Raw genomic sequence first — 12,773 nt, 5'->3', positions numbered from 1 at the left:
TATTTTCCACAATGTCTACATACAAGCCAACAATTTGAAATGTAGTAAATTTTGTATGTTTGAATAATTGGATGCCTCCAATAGATCATGTCCCTTCATATTTATAAGGTCAAGAGATCTTTGCCTCAAATACAAAATCAAATAGAAGACATCCCATTCAAAACCCTCTAACTTCTGCTCGGTTCCACAAAACTCCTATTCGTTCCTCTAGAAAATGGAATTCTCGGCTATGCTTCAGGCAAGAAGGCCCTCTGCTCCAACATCAGTTACTCGATTCTAAACTATATATATTCTACACCTTAGGTGTAGAATAACTTATAACTCACAAAATAGACAAAAGTCTAGAAATCTTCTTTTTTACACAATCAATAAAAACATGAGCCTGAGACTAGTAGACTAATATATATAATGTCTTCATGGTACCAAATAATAGTCACACAAACCTCATTAGCACAAGTGACTCCCTAAATCAACAGGCTTCTTGTGTAAACTGTAGATCATTTATTAGAACCAACAAATAAAAACAAAGTGAAGTGCTCTGGTAGACCTTTTTCTAAAATCTGCACAAATCCCAAAGCATAATCAGCTAAATAAGGATATTATTAAATAGTTTAGCCCTCAGTACATGGCAAGGCAGGCCATGCCCGCCTAATCAATCCAGCCCAACCCATTCGAACAGATGTCCAATGAACTACTCATGTTCAATCAGCAGTTCCTCATTTAATTTTCAACGTTTTAATGAAAAACGTGTCACCACCATTGCTGCAATCTCTGCCTCCTTGCTCATCTGCATGCAATCTGCTGCCACCTGCCGGCTGTCCTTGTCGATCTCTTGTGTGGTCTTATGATGATGATTTGGAGCATTAATTAGAGCACCATGACTAAGGAAGCTGCCTATCAATTTGACTCGGAAGTGCCAGTTCCCATTGAAGTGTACATTCAAGTGTGAGGAAATTGGAAGGATGATTTGATGTAAGTGCTCATTAGTGATTAGTACAGTAGTCGCTTGATGAAACAGAATATGATGGTATTCTTGCCCAAATCAAACCAGAACAGAACTAAAGAATCCACTATGCTTATCATGATTTGGAATCTAAATAACAATAAGGGGTTCCAGATGATCATCAGAGCTTTACTTGAGCAATGTAGCAGCTAGCTATGACAAATCAGTGTCCAACACTGCCACCAGAGCTTGAGGGTGAGTTGTCCAAGTAGATGAGAGGGGAAGACTGATTTGTAGGTGTTGGATATGACAAATGGTTCAGATGAAGCTAAAGTCAGCTGTAGAGTCAGAGGATGAACCTCCTGTAACAAGTGATAACGAGCTGGCTTGTGAGCTAAATTAGCTGAGCCTAGCCAAGCTATCTTGTTATCTCGATGAGCCATAAGGAGCCAAAGCTGGCTTGATATCCAACCCCATTGTTAAATATGTTATCTAGGTCAGTGCAAAAAGCTTCCCTTTGGTCAATGAACTGGTGTCCCTTCATGGAGATATCTTCCTAACCAACTCAAAAGTGCAGAAGAAATGAGAAAAAGACAGCTCCATTTGGAATGTCTATTTTTCTACCTCACTCATAAAAATTACCCAAGCTGGCACACCATATGGACAAAAGTAGGGTACTTTTCTATTTTGTTTTTTTTTTTTACCTAGATGGCAAATTTCAACCAGCAACTTCAAAGTTTACAGATCTAGATGACGCTCCTAGAAGGTTCTGAGTGCCACCCGTACATTTAATTTTGTAAAGTATATCAATGACTCACAAGCATACCAAGGACATAGAATAATCAACAACAGAACAATGTGGCATATTTTAAGTAAATGTAAGTTTTCACTGGAGCATTCATCACAATGCTACCTCAAAAAGTTTTGAAAGCTAGCTAGATAAAACAAAACAAACATACCAAACTCATCGGTAGAAGCAAGATTCTAGATCAACAGGTTTCCTGTGTAAACCCCAATGCTTTGAGTTTCTGCAAGTCTCATCGCCCCGATATCCAACACATCTGCAAAATTGCCGGTTCTTGGATCATAGCATTGTAACAATCTCTCTACCACTTCGAAAATGACTACCCTCCCATCATCTAATATCAGTAAAGGATGTACAAGGTAATCAAAAAGATTGTTACTTAATCTGTACTTTTTAACCCAAAGACCTCTCTTGTGATCCACTAGAAACCACTGCTTGTATGGACTGGTAAGATAGGCTAACTAAATATTTGAATATTTTCTACATTACTGTTCTGTTTATTGTGCCTCGTTTTCACTCTGAATATCATTACAGGATGCTGACCTGATCATGCTCGCTTTGGCATCTCACGAACTCCACTTTTCGATTTTGCGTGAGGTCTGTCAATCTCCTGACTTCATCCATACTATGATAGTTGGAAAACAGCATTTAGTTAATTGGATTGCATTTAGCAAGTGACGGTTAATTGCAGAATTTTGTAAATATTTAGTTGAGAATACTCGTTTTGTTAACTTGGACAGGATGTGTTACGATCGACCCAGCCAGAAAATTGCATCCCTCTATCTAAAGAACTGTTCAAAACTGAAGATTCCTCAAGAAAATGTAGAGGATGGTTCCCCCGCATGACAGAAACAACTGCTAGTAGGGACAGGTCTCCCAAGAAACCTTATCAGGTTTGTTCCTCTGAGATGACAGCAGGGTCTTTCCATTTTTTTTTTGTAACACCGCCCCTTCTTGCAGTTTTTGAACATATGGGTTCTGAGGGAGTACCTGGAGCTTGATTTGAAGATACCAAACCCGGTTGTCAAAACGGATATCGAGAGGCTAATAGATGATTTCATATTTATCTGTTTCCTGACAGGAAATGACTTCATTCCACATATTCCTTCAGTTGAAATTCATGAGGTGCATATATGCCATCTGATTCTGACAGCTTAAGAGCAAACAGTTTTGTTGTTGTCACATCCTTTCACTTGTTTCCCACGGCAAAAACATGATTTTTTTCCCCTTAATTTCTCTTGGACGTGGCAGGGTGCAATTGATCTGCTGTTGGAAGTGTACAAACAAGCATTTAACAAAATGGGGGGCTACATTGTGAGCACCGAGAAGGTACATGCACAATCGAATTGTTAATTTCATTGATTAACTGTTTGAGTTATGTTTTGATGTACTTCTGTTGCTACCAAAAACAGTTAAAAGACAAACATGCTGCATATCTTAATGTTTCGAGGTTGGAAAAGTTTTTTCATGAACTGTCCTTGTGTGAAGAGAAAATTTTTGTTAAAAGATATGAACTGCGAGAGGTATGTTCTAAAACTTATAATCCTTGGGTCAAAGTGTACACAATTGCCAATTGGAACTTGTTGATTACATGCAGAGGTTACAGCGCAATTTAGTGCGCCGAGCTGCAGAGGAATGGAAAGAAAGAAACTATGACAATATGGTGAGGGCTACATGCAGCTAAAACTTTTGTTCTGATTACTGTCATATTCATTTTTAATCTCAACCTTTCATTTACTCAGGAAGAAAATCCTGATGGTCCAGACTTGACAGTAAAGTCTTCTTCAACAAACGGTGGTATTTGCACCAACAGCCAAGATGAGTCAGATGTAGGGAAGAGCTTACCTATTTTTCTCTACTTTTATTGGATATCTGGAAATTACCTTATCACTTCTCCTAAACCTTTTTGGCAAATATCGCATCCATATTATTCCTTATCTCGAGTTTAACTCTCCTGTTGTGTAGGTAACTGCAAATACCTTGGAGCTGAGGCGAAACTTAAAGGATACTCTTCGTAACAAGCAAGACCTTGTAAAAAGTGGAGCCTGTAAACATGATGCGGTTAGTAGTGCCTATTTGAGTAAATATTTCGCATATGTGCAAAGCTTGACATGCCATTGCAGATAAGATTGGGATTTGCTGGGTGGAAATCTCGATTCTTCAGGGAAAAGTTTGGTGTGGAAAAATCTAATGAAGTTGGGAAGCTGAAGAATGACATGGTTATGATTTTTTCCTGTCTCTGTGCAAATAAAATTTTAATACCAGTGGGCGTTCTGAAGAGACATCATATTGTGTTAACTTTCTTTGTCACTGGCTTAATTTAGGTTCAAAAGTATCTGGAAGGACTTTGTTGGGTGCTGCGGTACTATTTTGCAGATGTGCCATCATGGAGCTGGTAGGATGTACATGTTTATGATCAATGCTTTCATTTGTCATGTATCTCCTTATACATTTTAGTAGTCTGCTTTCATTGTTCTGAAATCTGAATGATGAATAGTTCAAATAATTGTTAATCTTGATAAATAGTTCCTCGTAAGTCATATATGACTGCTAATTCTTATGGATATATTGTACTAGAAAATGTTTCCATTCTATAATGTCTATTTCGTTTTTTCTGCAGGTACTACCCCTTCTATTATGCTCCTTTCACATCTGATTTTGAAGGACTATCACAGTTCAAGATATCTTTCAACGCTGATAAGCCACTAAGACCATTTGATCAGCTCATGGCAGTTCTTCCAAAAGAAAGGCACGTGAAACGTTCTCTGTTTAGAATGCGCATTCTTCATTGCAATCTTTTAATGGAAGTTTTAAGTTTATTTTCTTTTGCAGCTCATGTGCACTACCAAAGTGTTACAGAGAACTGATGGAAAATGAAGAGTCTTTGATAAAAAAATTCTACCCGTCAGGTATATTTGTCACTCTAGACTCATCATATAATCTGAATTCTGAATACCATATTACTGAACTAATTGGGCATTCATTTTTCTTACAGATCTACAGATTGATACCCATGGGAAACGTTTCTTGTGGCAAGTAAGGTCATTTATATATGAATTCATAATTTAAGACTAGCTTACTCATATTTTTACACACATCAGCTGGGTTGTGTAGCTAAGCCATCATCATTCAGTTTCTACATTTAACCCTTCTTCACTCATGCTAGTTTTCTCTGAAATAAATTATTTCAGGGTATCGCAATGTTGCCATTCATCGATGAAAAGCTGCTGACTTCGGCTACTAAGACGGTGGAGGACAAACTTGCAGTAAAAGAAATTGCTTACCTTCTATGCAAATTGTCTACTAGAGTATGTTGCACGTGACTATTTTACATTGTTTGTATTTTGTAGGTGCATGAGATAAATAGAAACACAGTTCGGCAAGACAAGATCTTCTTGAGGAACTCAAATACTACGCCAAATGGTTCAGCTTTTGTGGAGACATCCGACTGTTCATCAAAAATGCTTCTGTTGGATCCATCTACCAGGTACAATCAAGTCTGAACTGATGCTACGTTGATATGCATTTCTTTTATTTCTGAGCAACATAAAAGAATGTTGCTAAATCCTAAATTTCATTCCAAATAGTGAACTTGGAGGGCGGCTGTCGCCTGTTGACGACAATAGTATAAGCTGTGGCTTCTTCCGTTCACCGATAAGAGATCTACAGGACATTAGGAACGACCAGACAATGTATGCTTTCTCTTGACCCTATCATATTCAGTTTGTGCATTTCTAAGAAAAGAAGTCATCCATTAATTTTCACTACATGTTCCTGTAATCTTGTGTATGTTTTAGATCATTCTTGTTCTCCAACCCAGAACCAGTGAAAATCATTCCAAGACTACTTGATAATGTCAAAAAACCTGAAAAGGTATATTCAGATTTCCCTTTAGCTGCACATTTTCCATTGGTTCGTAGGGCAATTTGCCACCATACCTCCGATCCATCTTCGTATCTGAAAGAAACCATGTCTTGTGCAGAATGTAACTGAAACTGAGATTTCAAAGAGGCCGCTGTGGCACACCTATCCTGGTAGCTGGCCGCCGCCTGAAACCATCCCAACCATGGCAGAACCGCAGCCGATGATCAGCGGCTTTGGACGTGGGAGAGGGAGAGCCATCGCTGCCGAGACAGCACTGCCTGGCCGTGGCCACGAGAGAAGTTTCTATGGGGCTGGCATGGTGCAGCAGGGTTGGCGCCTACACATTCGGAAGCGCTTGTGCAGGAAGAGGGCAGTATGGTGGCTCGTTCCAGAGGCAGCAGAGGGCTTGGCGCCCAGTTGGGAGCGAACAGCGACGTGGTGGGTAACAGAATAGAGATGAGAGGGATGCGATGAACTAGCTTAGTTTTTTTTGTCTCTTGTGTGCCTCACCATTTTGTCTGGAATATCAGGAGTGCTATGTTAAATTCTGAAATTATCTGTGATACCTCAAACTAGAGGTACCTTTTGTGTTGAGACGGAATGCCTTTTTGTGTTGCTAATCTTGGGTCTCGCAGCTTGTTCCATTTCGTCCTGTTTGTATCTGACTTTTGTATAGCGAATGCTGTTTCAGGAACAAGGCTCCATTGAACAACAAATCGACTTTGCACAATAATTTTAGGATTTATTTCGATAAGAGGATTTTTTTGACTGAAACTGGAGGGGAGGGGTTTGCACTCCTACAGAAATTTATTAAAAAAATAAGGAGTAAACGTTTAGGTAAAAGAAACTAAAGCAGAGGTAGGGGAAAGAAACAGGGTACAAGCTGCAAGAAGAATGATTTTTCAAAAAAAAAAAAAAAAAGCTGCAAGAAGGCAGCGTTAGGGAACCAGGAAAAAAAGAAAAGAACAAAAGCAGCAAGACTATTAGAAACCAAGCTAATCTAGACTTGCAATCTATGGCAAGGGATATAGTGCAAACTCATTTTTCGTGCAAACTGTGTAAACTCTAATCTGGACCGCAGGATGTTGATCAAGGGGGCGCATGAGAGAGGTGGAAGGAGGGATTTTGTAAAAGTGAAATTAAGAGTGGGCGGTTAAGTGCAAAATTGCCTAATCTCTCCGCGTCCCTTGGATCAACATCCTGTGGTACAGATTAGTATTTGCACAGTTTACACGAGAGATGAGTTTGCACTACATCCGTTGCCGCAATCTATTGCTCAATTAACAGGAAGTAACTCCTTTTAGCCCTCAGCAACAGCAATTGGCATTCAGCTTTGAAGTTTTGTCTTGCAATTGGTAGGGATGGGGTTATCTGCCTGAAAATTAGATCATTCCTGGACTTCCAAATTGTCCAGGCCATCAGGATTATAACTTCCATGAAGAACGGTACGTCTAACTGATCCTTAAAGTTTTGCAAGTTCTGAAAAAGGCCTACTTGTTGCTGTACCTGCAAGTTGTCGATAAGAGAGGTTGAATCAAAAGTCTTCACTCTTCACCCATGTTTTGCTCAAACATAGTGTCAGGTAACTAATCCAATGCAAAGGAAAGGGCCGGGCCGTGCTGGTTCGGACTACATGAGGAAAGCAACGATTCACAAAAAAAAAGGGATTGATGAATTATTCAAAACTAGCAAACAGGCTCGTGCAGTGCAAAATGAAAAAAAAAATATAAAACGTTCATAAAGAATGATGATGAAAATAATACGTGCTTCTCAATACCCATAAAGAAAGTCGTTCTGAACAAGATTTAGGTCAAACATTGAGAATATAAAATCATGAATAATTTGTAAGTTGTTGAGTTTGAAAATATAAAAACCATATGGATAGATTTGTCTTGAAAAATACTTTCATAAAAGTATGCATATATCACTTTTTGATAAATATTTTTATAAAACAAAGAGTTAACATTAGTCCAGTTGGTTAGAGGAACCCGACGACACTCCTTAGGTCTTGGGTTCAACTTCCCGTGGGAGCGAATTTTCAGGCTAAGGTTAAAAAAATCCCCTCATCTGTCCCATGCCAAAGCACAGGCGGTCTAAGGCCCGGTCCCGGACGTTGGTCGTTCTCACATGGGCTACAGTGCCACTGTGTATGGGTGGGGCAGGGGTTCGGGGGTTTTCTGGACCTGCGTGAGAAGGTCTTCTTCTTAATGCAATGCCTGGGGGCTGTCTTACCCCCGTAGGTCGAGTTTTTTTTATTGATATAGAGGGAGTATCTATTTATGTATTCATATCCTACATAATTTAAAATCTAAAAATAGTTCATGATAACAATGACATCCACTATATAAGTTAATATTGGTAATAATATAACAATGTTTTATTATGCATGCATCAAATTACAATCTTTATATATCTTTTCTCTTGTTGCAAAGTAAATAAAGATTTTTATACATACATATATTGTAACTTTAATTTTCATACCAAATGTTACATATTGAGTTTTGCGACTATCTTTGAGGATAAAAGAATCTTTAAATCTAATACTTAATTAAAGTCGATAAGTGTTAGTTTCCAATTTTGCAAAATTTATGTTTATTCGTTGATGACCGATGGGAGACCTCTCTCGATTTTATACATGTCAAACCTCATCGAAGATTGCAGAAATAGAGTTATTTGGACAGATTGGTTAATGAAGTGCTCAAGATTCAATTCACGGTTTGATTGGCTAACCCAATCGGTAGATCCAAGTTATAGAAGAATTCTAGTTTAAATTAGATCAATAACTTGGTGGTAAAATTCATTGATTGGTAAAAATCTTTGATTTTTTTGGCAAAGATCAATGGTTTAAAGACATGTAATGTTGTATGTATTGTTTGTTTTTACACTCTATAAAAAAGGACACTAGAGCAAAGCGGAGAAAAAAACAAAAACAGAGATGCATGAATGGGAAGGAAATGAAAAACGGAGGACGGAAAAGGGAAAGAAAAACGGAAACGGGAGACGATGGAAAAAAACAGAAAAAGAAAAGAACACAGACATGAAAGAAAAAAGAGACGGAATTATGGACGGAAACCACTTGACAAAATAGAATGAAAAAATGGAGAGAGCGAGACGAGAACATGAGAAATATAGTTTTGGTTCTTTCATCAACAAATAATCCTTCAAATTTTAGACCATTGAAATGATGACACTGCCAGGAAAAACTAACAGATTTTAAAAGAAAATTCTATCAGATCAAGCACAATGTTTTTGGAATGGTTAGTCCATAAGGGGCAACTTTAGTGTTAGTGGACTTTAGTTATTGTTGTGGCCATAATGTTGTAGTCCACATTAGTAATATAAATGGGTAAAGAATTGGTCCACTAACATTAAAAAATTCATTCAAAAGCACAATCAACCAATCATCAATCTCTCTTTTCTTCACTGTTATTTTTTATTTCTTATGGGTAGTCCATAGCCTTTTGGTAGCTTTTTCTATAGACTACTATAGGACTAGTTCCACAATGTTTCAGTAGCTTGTATAGAATATTTAAGTCCTATGGACTGCCTTTTGCACACATTATGGTTGCTCTAACATAGGTCAATATGAAAAAAAAGATCCAAAACCCATTAACAAATACTCCCTCCATCCCAAATTATAAGGCATTCCAAAAATTTTGGAGAGTCAAAGCATGTTAAGTTTAACCAAAATTATAAAAAAATTATAAAGATTTATGAGATCAAGCTCTATGAAAATATAATCAATAAAGAACCTAATGATACTTAGTTAGTATCATAAATATTATTATTTTGACATATAAATTTGGTCAAATTTAAGATACTTTGACTCTTCAAAATTTTTGAAATAACTTATAATGGAGGGGGTACAACCGAACTGAGCCTAGTTCTCCTCAGAATATTATTTCCCTCGGCAACTTCTAGTGCAATGCCACTGCAGCTGCATGCCTATTTCAAAATCAAAATAGTAACGGGCTGGAGGGGGAGTATGCAAACTTTTGTTTTATTATAAAATTTCTATGCATTTATGTTTCATTTGATTAGGAGAATGAAAGATTTGCTGTAACAGGCCTGATTTTCTTTAGCAAATGTAACAGGCCTGAGTATACTATACAAATTGAACCGATCAACACACAGCCCAAAGCCCGAGATGCTCATGGGCTAAAAAAGTTGGGCTATAGTTCTATTCGTGGTCAGATTAATAAGTACCAAAAGAAGGTTCAGTTTTTGCTCAAAAAAAATGAAGATTCAGTTGCTTGCTCGTGTAATTTTCTTTTTTTTTCTTTATTTTTTCCACGTACTTGTTCTTATTTTTCTTAACATGTAATAGTGTCTGCAGGTTGCAACAACAGAACAACAACGATATTCATACAGTTTATCTAAGCAATGATACCAAATAAACAGTTGAATCATGTATATTACACCACCGTACATCCACTCAATCATATTAAACTATCGAACATGCATGATGTGTGTATATTCATTCAACATCATACACCATAAATATTTCTGTTGCGGTTGCTAACGTAAAATCATCAAAATAGCATCTATGGAACTTAGGTTGCGATAATTATTACAAAACCAATTGAAGAAAAATAAAACATGTATATGAAGTTTTTTTTTTGTGACTAACATGTATATGAAGTTTACAATAGCAAAATGCCTTATGTATAAAAAAACATGCCGAGTTGATTTTTCATTTCCTTGTAAGAGTTCGTGTACTCTTATAGCCATGGGCTTACCCAGGGGAAGTTTGGCAAGGGCTCTATGAGCACCTCCAACAACTTGGCTATTCTTGTTGTGGATGTTATTTTAGAATTTATATAACAAAAAGTAGACTCTAATATATGTTATCTGGTTTTATAAAATAGAAAGTTGGGTATCCTTTGATTTTCGGTGATCATATATAGCCAACCACTAGCTCTAGCTATCTGATTTTGTAAAATATAACAAGGCTATTATGGACCACTTCTCTTTTAAGAAGTCTTCTATTTTACAAAATAGCTAAATAATGAAATTTGGCTACTAATTTTAGCTAAGCTCTTGGAGTTGCTCTAAGGGCGTGTTTGCTAGAGAGCATAGAGGGTGGCCCAAGCTCCTCAGCTGCAGCGGCTTGTGTTTGATGCCACTAGGCCGCTTCCCAGCCTAGCTCCCGGGATGCATTTTGGACCCCTCGGCCTGGCTCCAGGGAAACGCTCCCTCCACTGTTTTCACGGCCTGGCCCGGTGGAGCGAGATAGAGCTAGCGGTGAGTGAGCTTGTAACCTCCCGGCCTCTCACCTCTTACCTCCTCCATTCGCCTTCCCTGTCCCTACCTACATCTCGCGATACTGGGAGGGGCATGCCAACGTCGCGCCCGCCGAGAACCCACCTCGCTGGCTCGTGACCGCGTCGCTGACCCCTTGTGCTCCACCTCTTCGTGCTGCCCCTGCACGTGCTATGGCTCCAAATCATGACCATCCTCAATGGGATCCATCCAGGAGGTGGCAACACCGCTCGCGCTCACCGCTCGATGGGGCGCTCACCGCAGAGGCCCAGTGGCATGCTCCTCTCGCTCCACCCTGACGTGCTCGTGTACACCTTCGGTCTGCGATGGGGCACCGCGAGGCACGTACCACCTGGCGCTGGACCGTCATGCCTACGTCTGCCGCAGGGCGTCTAGGTCGTCGTCGCCCGCAGGCTCTGACCATAGGCCAGTGTGGAGCTCGCCGATGCTGCAATCTTTAGTTTTGTGTATATATCAATCATTAAGCCATACTACGTAGTCGAGATATTGTCATGCTAACATATTTTCTTTCAAAAGAATCCAAAACATGTATCTGTCCTTCTGAAGCATTGACAACCGCTAGGTACCAGTGATACTTGTCAATATTAATTAGAAGAAACACCTGCAATAATAGAGTTTTTTTTTCTAAATTTTTCCATGTGTTTCAATCAACAAAAAATATCATATATCAGATCTTGTGGTCAAACTTACCATATTACGTGTACACAATACAATAACAGAATGTTTACCGCTGGACGCAGATAGTGCACCGCCTGTTGTGGTCGCGGTGCTAATGCCAACATGGCTTTGATCTCCATGTGCATCTGATGGGATATTTTCTTTGTCCAATATAATTGATGTGTTTTGGTCAATCTTAGGGTAACTAATACCTGCATATATTTTTGTGATTTTGGTTTCATTATACATAGAGATAGAAATAAAAAGAAGTGTTGAAACGATTAAATAACTTTGGTTGAGATGTTGTGGTCAAAGCATAGGAATTGCTATTATTTTGGGACGTAGCTCTTTTCCGTGCTCGGTAGTCTCGTATGTATTCACGCTTTTTTGTATTGATCTCTTCTCTTTGATCGCTGGACATCTCAGCTCGACGAATCCGCTGCTGCTCTCTTCTTTCTTCCCTTCTCCGCGAGGCGTCATCTAAAATGGGCATTTGGATATTATAGAATAGTATAATAGAAAAATATAAAGACACATAAAAAATATTGTACACATATATATACTAAAAGCATACCTGCGATGTTGGTAATATCTCTTAGCGCATCGTGTGTATCTCCACGCACAGACATTGCAAAGTATTAGCGAGGATCTTTAGCCGGCAGTAGCGGTGTCGCTGGACATCTCAGCTCAACGAATCCGCTGCTGCTCTCTTCTTTCTCCCCTTCTCCGTGAGGCGTCATCTAAAACGGGCGTTTGGATATTATAGAATAGTAGAATAGAAAAGTAGAAAGACACATCAAAAGTGTTGTACACATATATACTGAAAGCATACCTGCGATGTTGGTGATATCTCTTAGTGCATCGTGTGTATCTCCGGACATAGACATTGCAAAGTATCAGCGAGGATCTTTAGCCGGTAGTAGCGGTGGGTAGCGGGTATCCTGAAGATGCTATTGAAAATTTCAGTGACTAATAATTAAGTAGCTGGGCACTATATACCAGACGAAGACGATAAGAATAGTTACCCTGGTTTATGTAATCTTTTTTTTTTGAGATGCTATTGTAAATTTCGGTGACTAATAATCAAAACGAAAGAAGATGGAGAAGGAGCCTTTTTCTTTAGTGCTTATTTTTTAAAAAGAGAGACAATATTACTACTACTCTTCATATTTCAATGTTTGCAAGAGAGTAAAATATTATTTCAGTCCATCATTCCAATAC

The 12,773-nt window shown here is 38.6% G+C and overlaps 1 protein-coding gene and 1 long non-coding RNA gene across 2 annotated transcripts; one reads left to right on the top strand and one right to left on the bottom strand.

The window, feature by feature from the left end:
• On the top strand, positions 2,064 to 6,345 carry LOC8058573 (5'-3' exoribonuclease 2). The gene is made up of 21 exons (XM_021461912.1): positions 2,064 to 2,107; positions 2,174 to 2,195; positions 2,283 to 2,345; positions 2,489 to 2,641; positions 2,709 to 2,873; positions 3,000 to 3,077; positions 3,161 to 3,271; positions 3,346 to 3,411; positions 3,491 to 3,577; positions 3,714 to 3,809; positions 3,872 to 3,967; positions 4,073 to 4,143; positions 4,369 to 4,497; positions 4,581 to 4,657; positions 4,744 to 4,784; positions 4,940 to 5,014; positions 5,099 to 5,235; positions 5,336 to 5,440; positions 5,546 to 5,621; positions 5,731 to 5,985; positions 6,304 to 6,345. The coding sequence occupies exons 1-21, from the start codon at positions 2,064 to 2,066 to the stop codon at positions 6,343 to 6,345; spliced, it is 1,989 nt and encodes a 662-aa protein (XP_021317587.1).
• LOC110435386 lies at positions 11,554 to 12,496 on the bottom strand. The gene is made up of 3 exons (XR_002453049.1): positions 12,385 to 12,496; positions 12,127 to 12,292; positions 11,554 to 12,032 (listed from the first exon to the last, which is right to left on the bottom strand). It is a non-coding gene; the product is annotated as an uncharacterized LOC110435386 (long non-coding RNA).

This window comes from Sorghum bicolor, chromosome 5 (assembly GCF_000003195.3).
Source record: "Sorghum bicolor cultivar BTx623 chromosome 5, Sorghum_bicolor_NCBIv3, whole genome shotgun sequence".
In the NCBI taxonomy this organism is placed as follows: domain Eukaryota; kingdom Viridiplantae; phylum Streptophyta; class Magnoliopsida; order Poales; family Poaceae; genus Sorghum; species Sorghum bicolor.
This window is presented reverse-complemented; position numbering and strand designations above follow the sequence as displayed.

What these genes read in the sequence shown, in the direction of transcription:
- LOC8058573 (XM_021461912.1), top strand. Translation starts at nt 2,064, where the DNA reads ATGACTACCCTCCCATCATCTAATATCAGTAAAGGATGTACAAG. An exon ending in AAAAAAATTCTACCCGTCAG is followed by an intron (nt 4,658 to 4,743) that starts GTATATTTGTCA and finishes TTTTTCTTACAG; the next exon opens with ATCTACAGATTGATACCCAT. An exon ending in CTGTTGGATCCATCTACCAG is followed by an intron (nt 5,236 to 5,335) that starts GTACAATCAAGT and finishes CATTCCAAATAG; the next exon opens with TGAACTTGGAGGGCGGCTGT.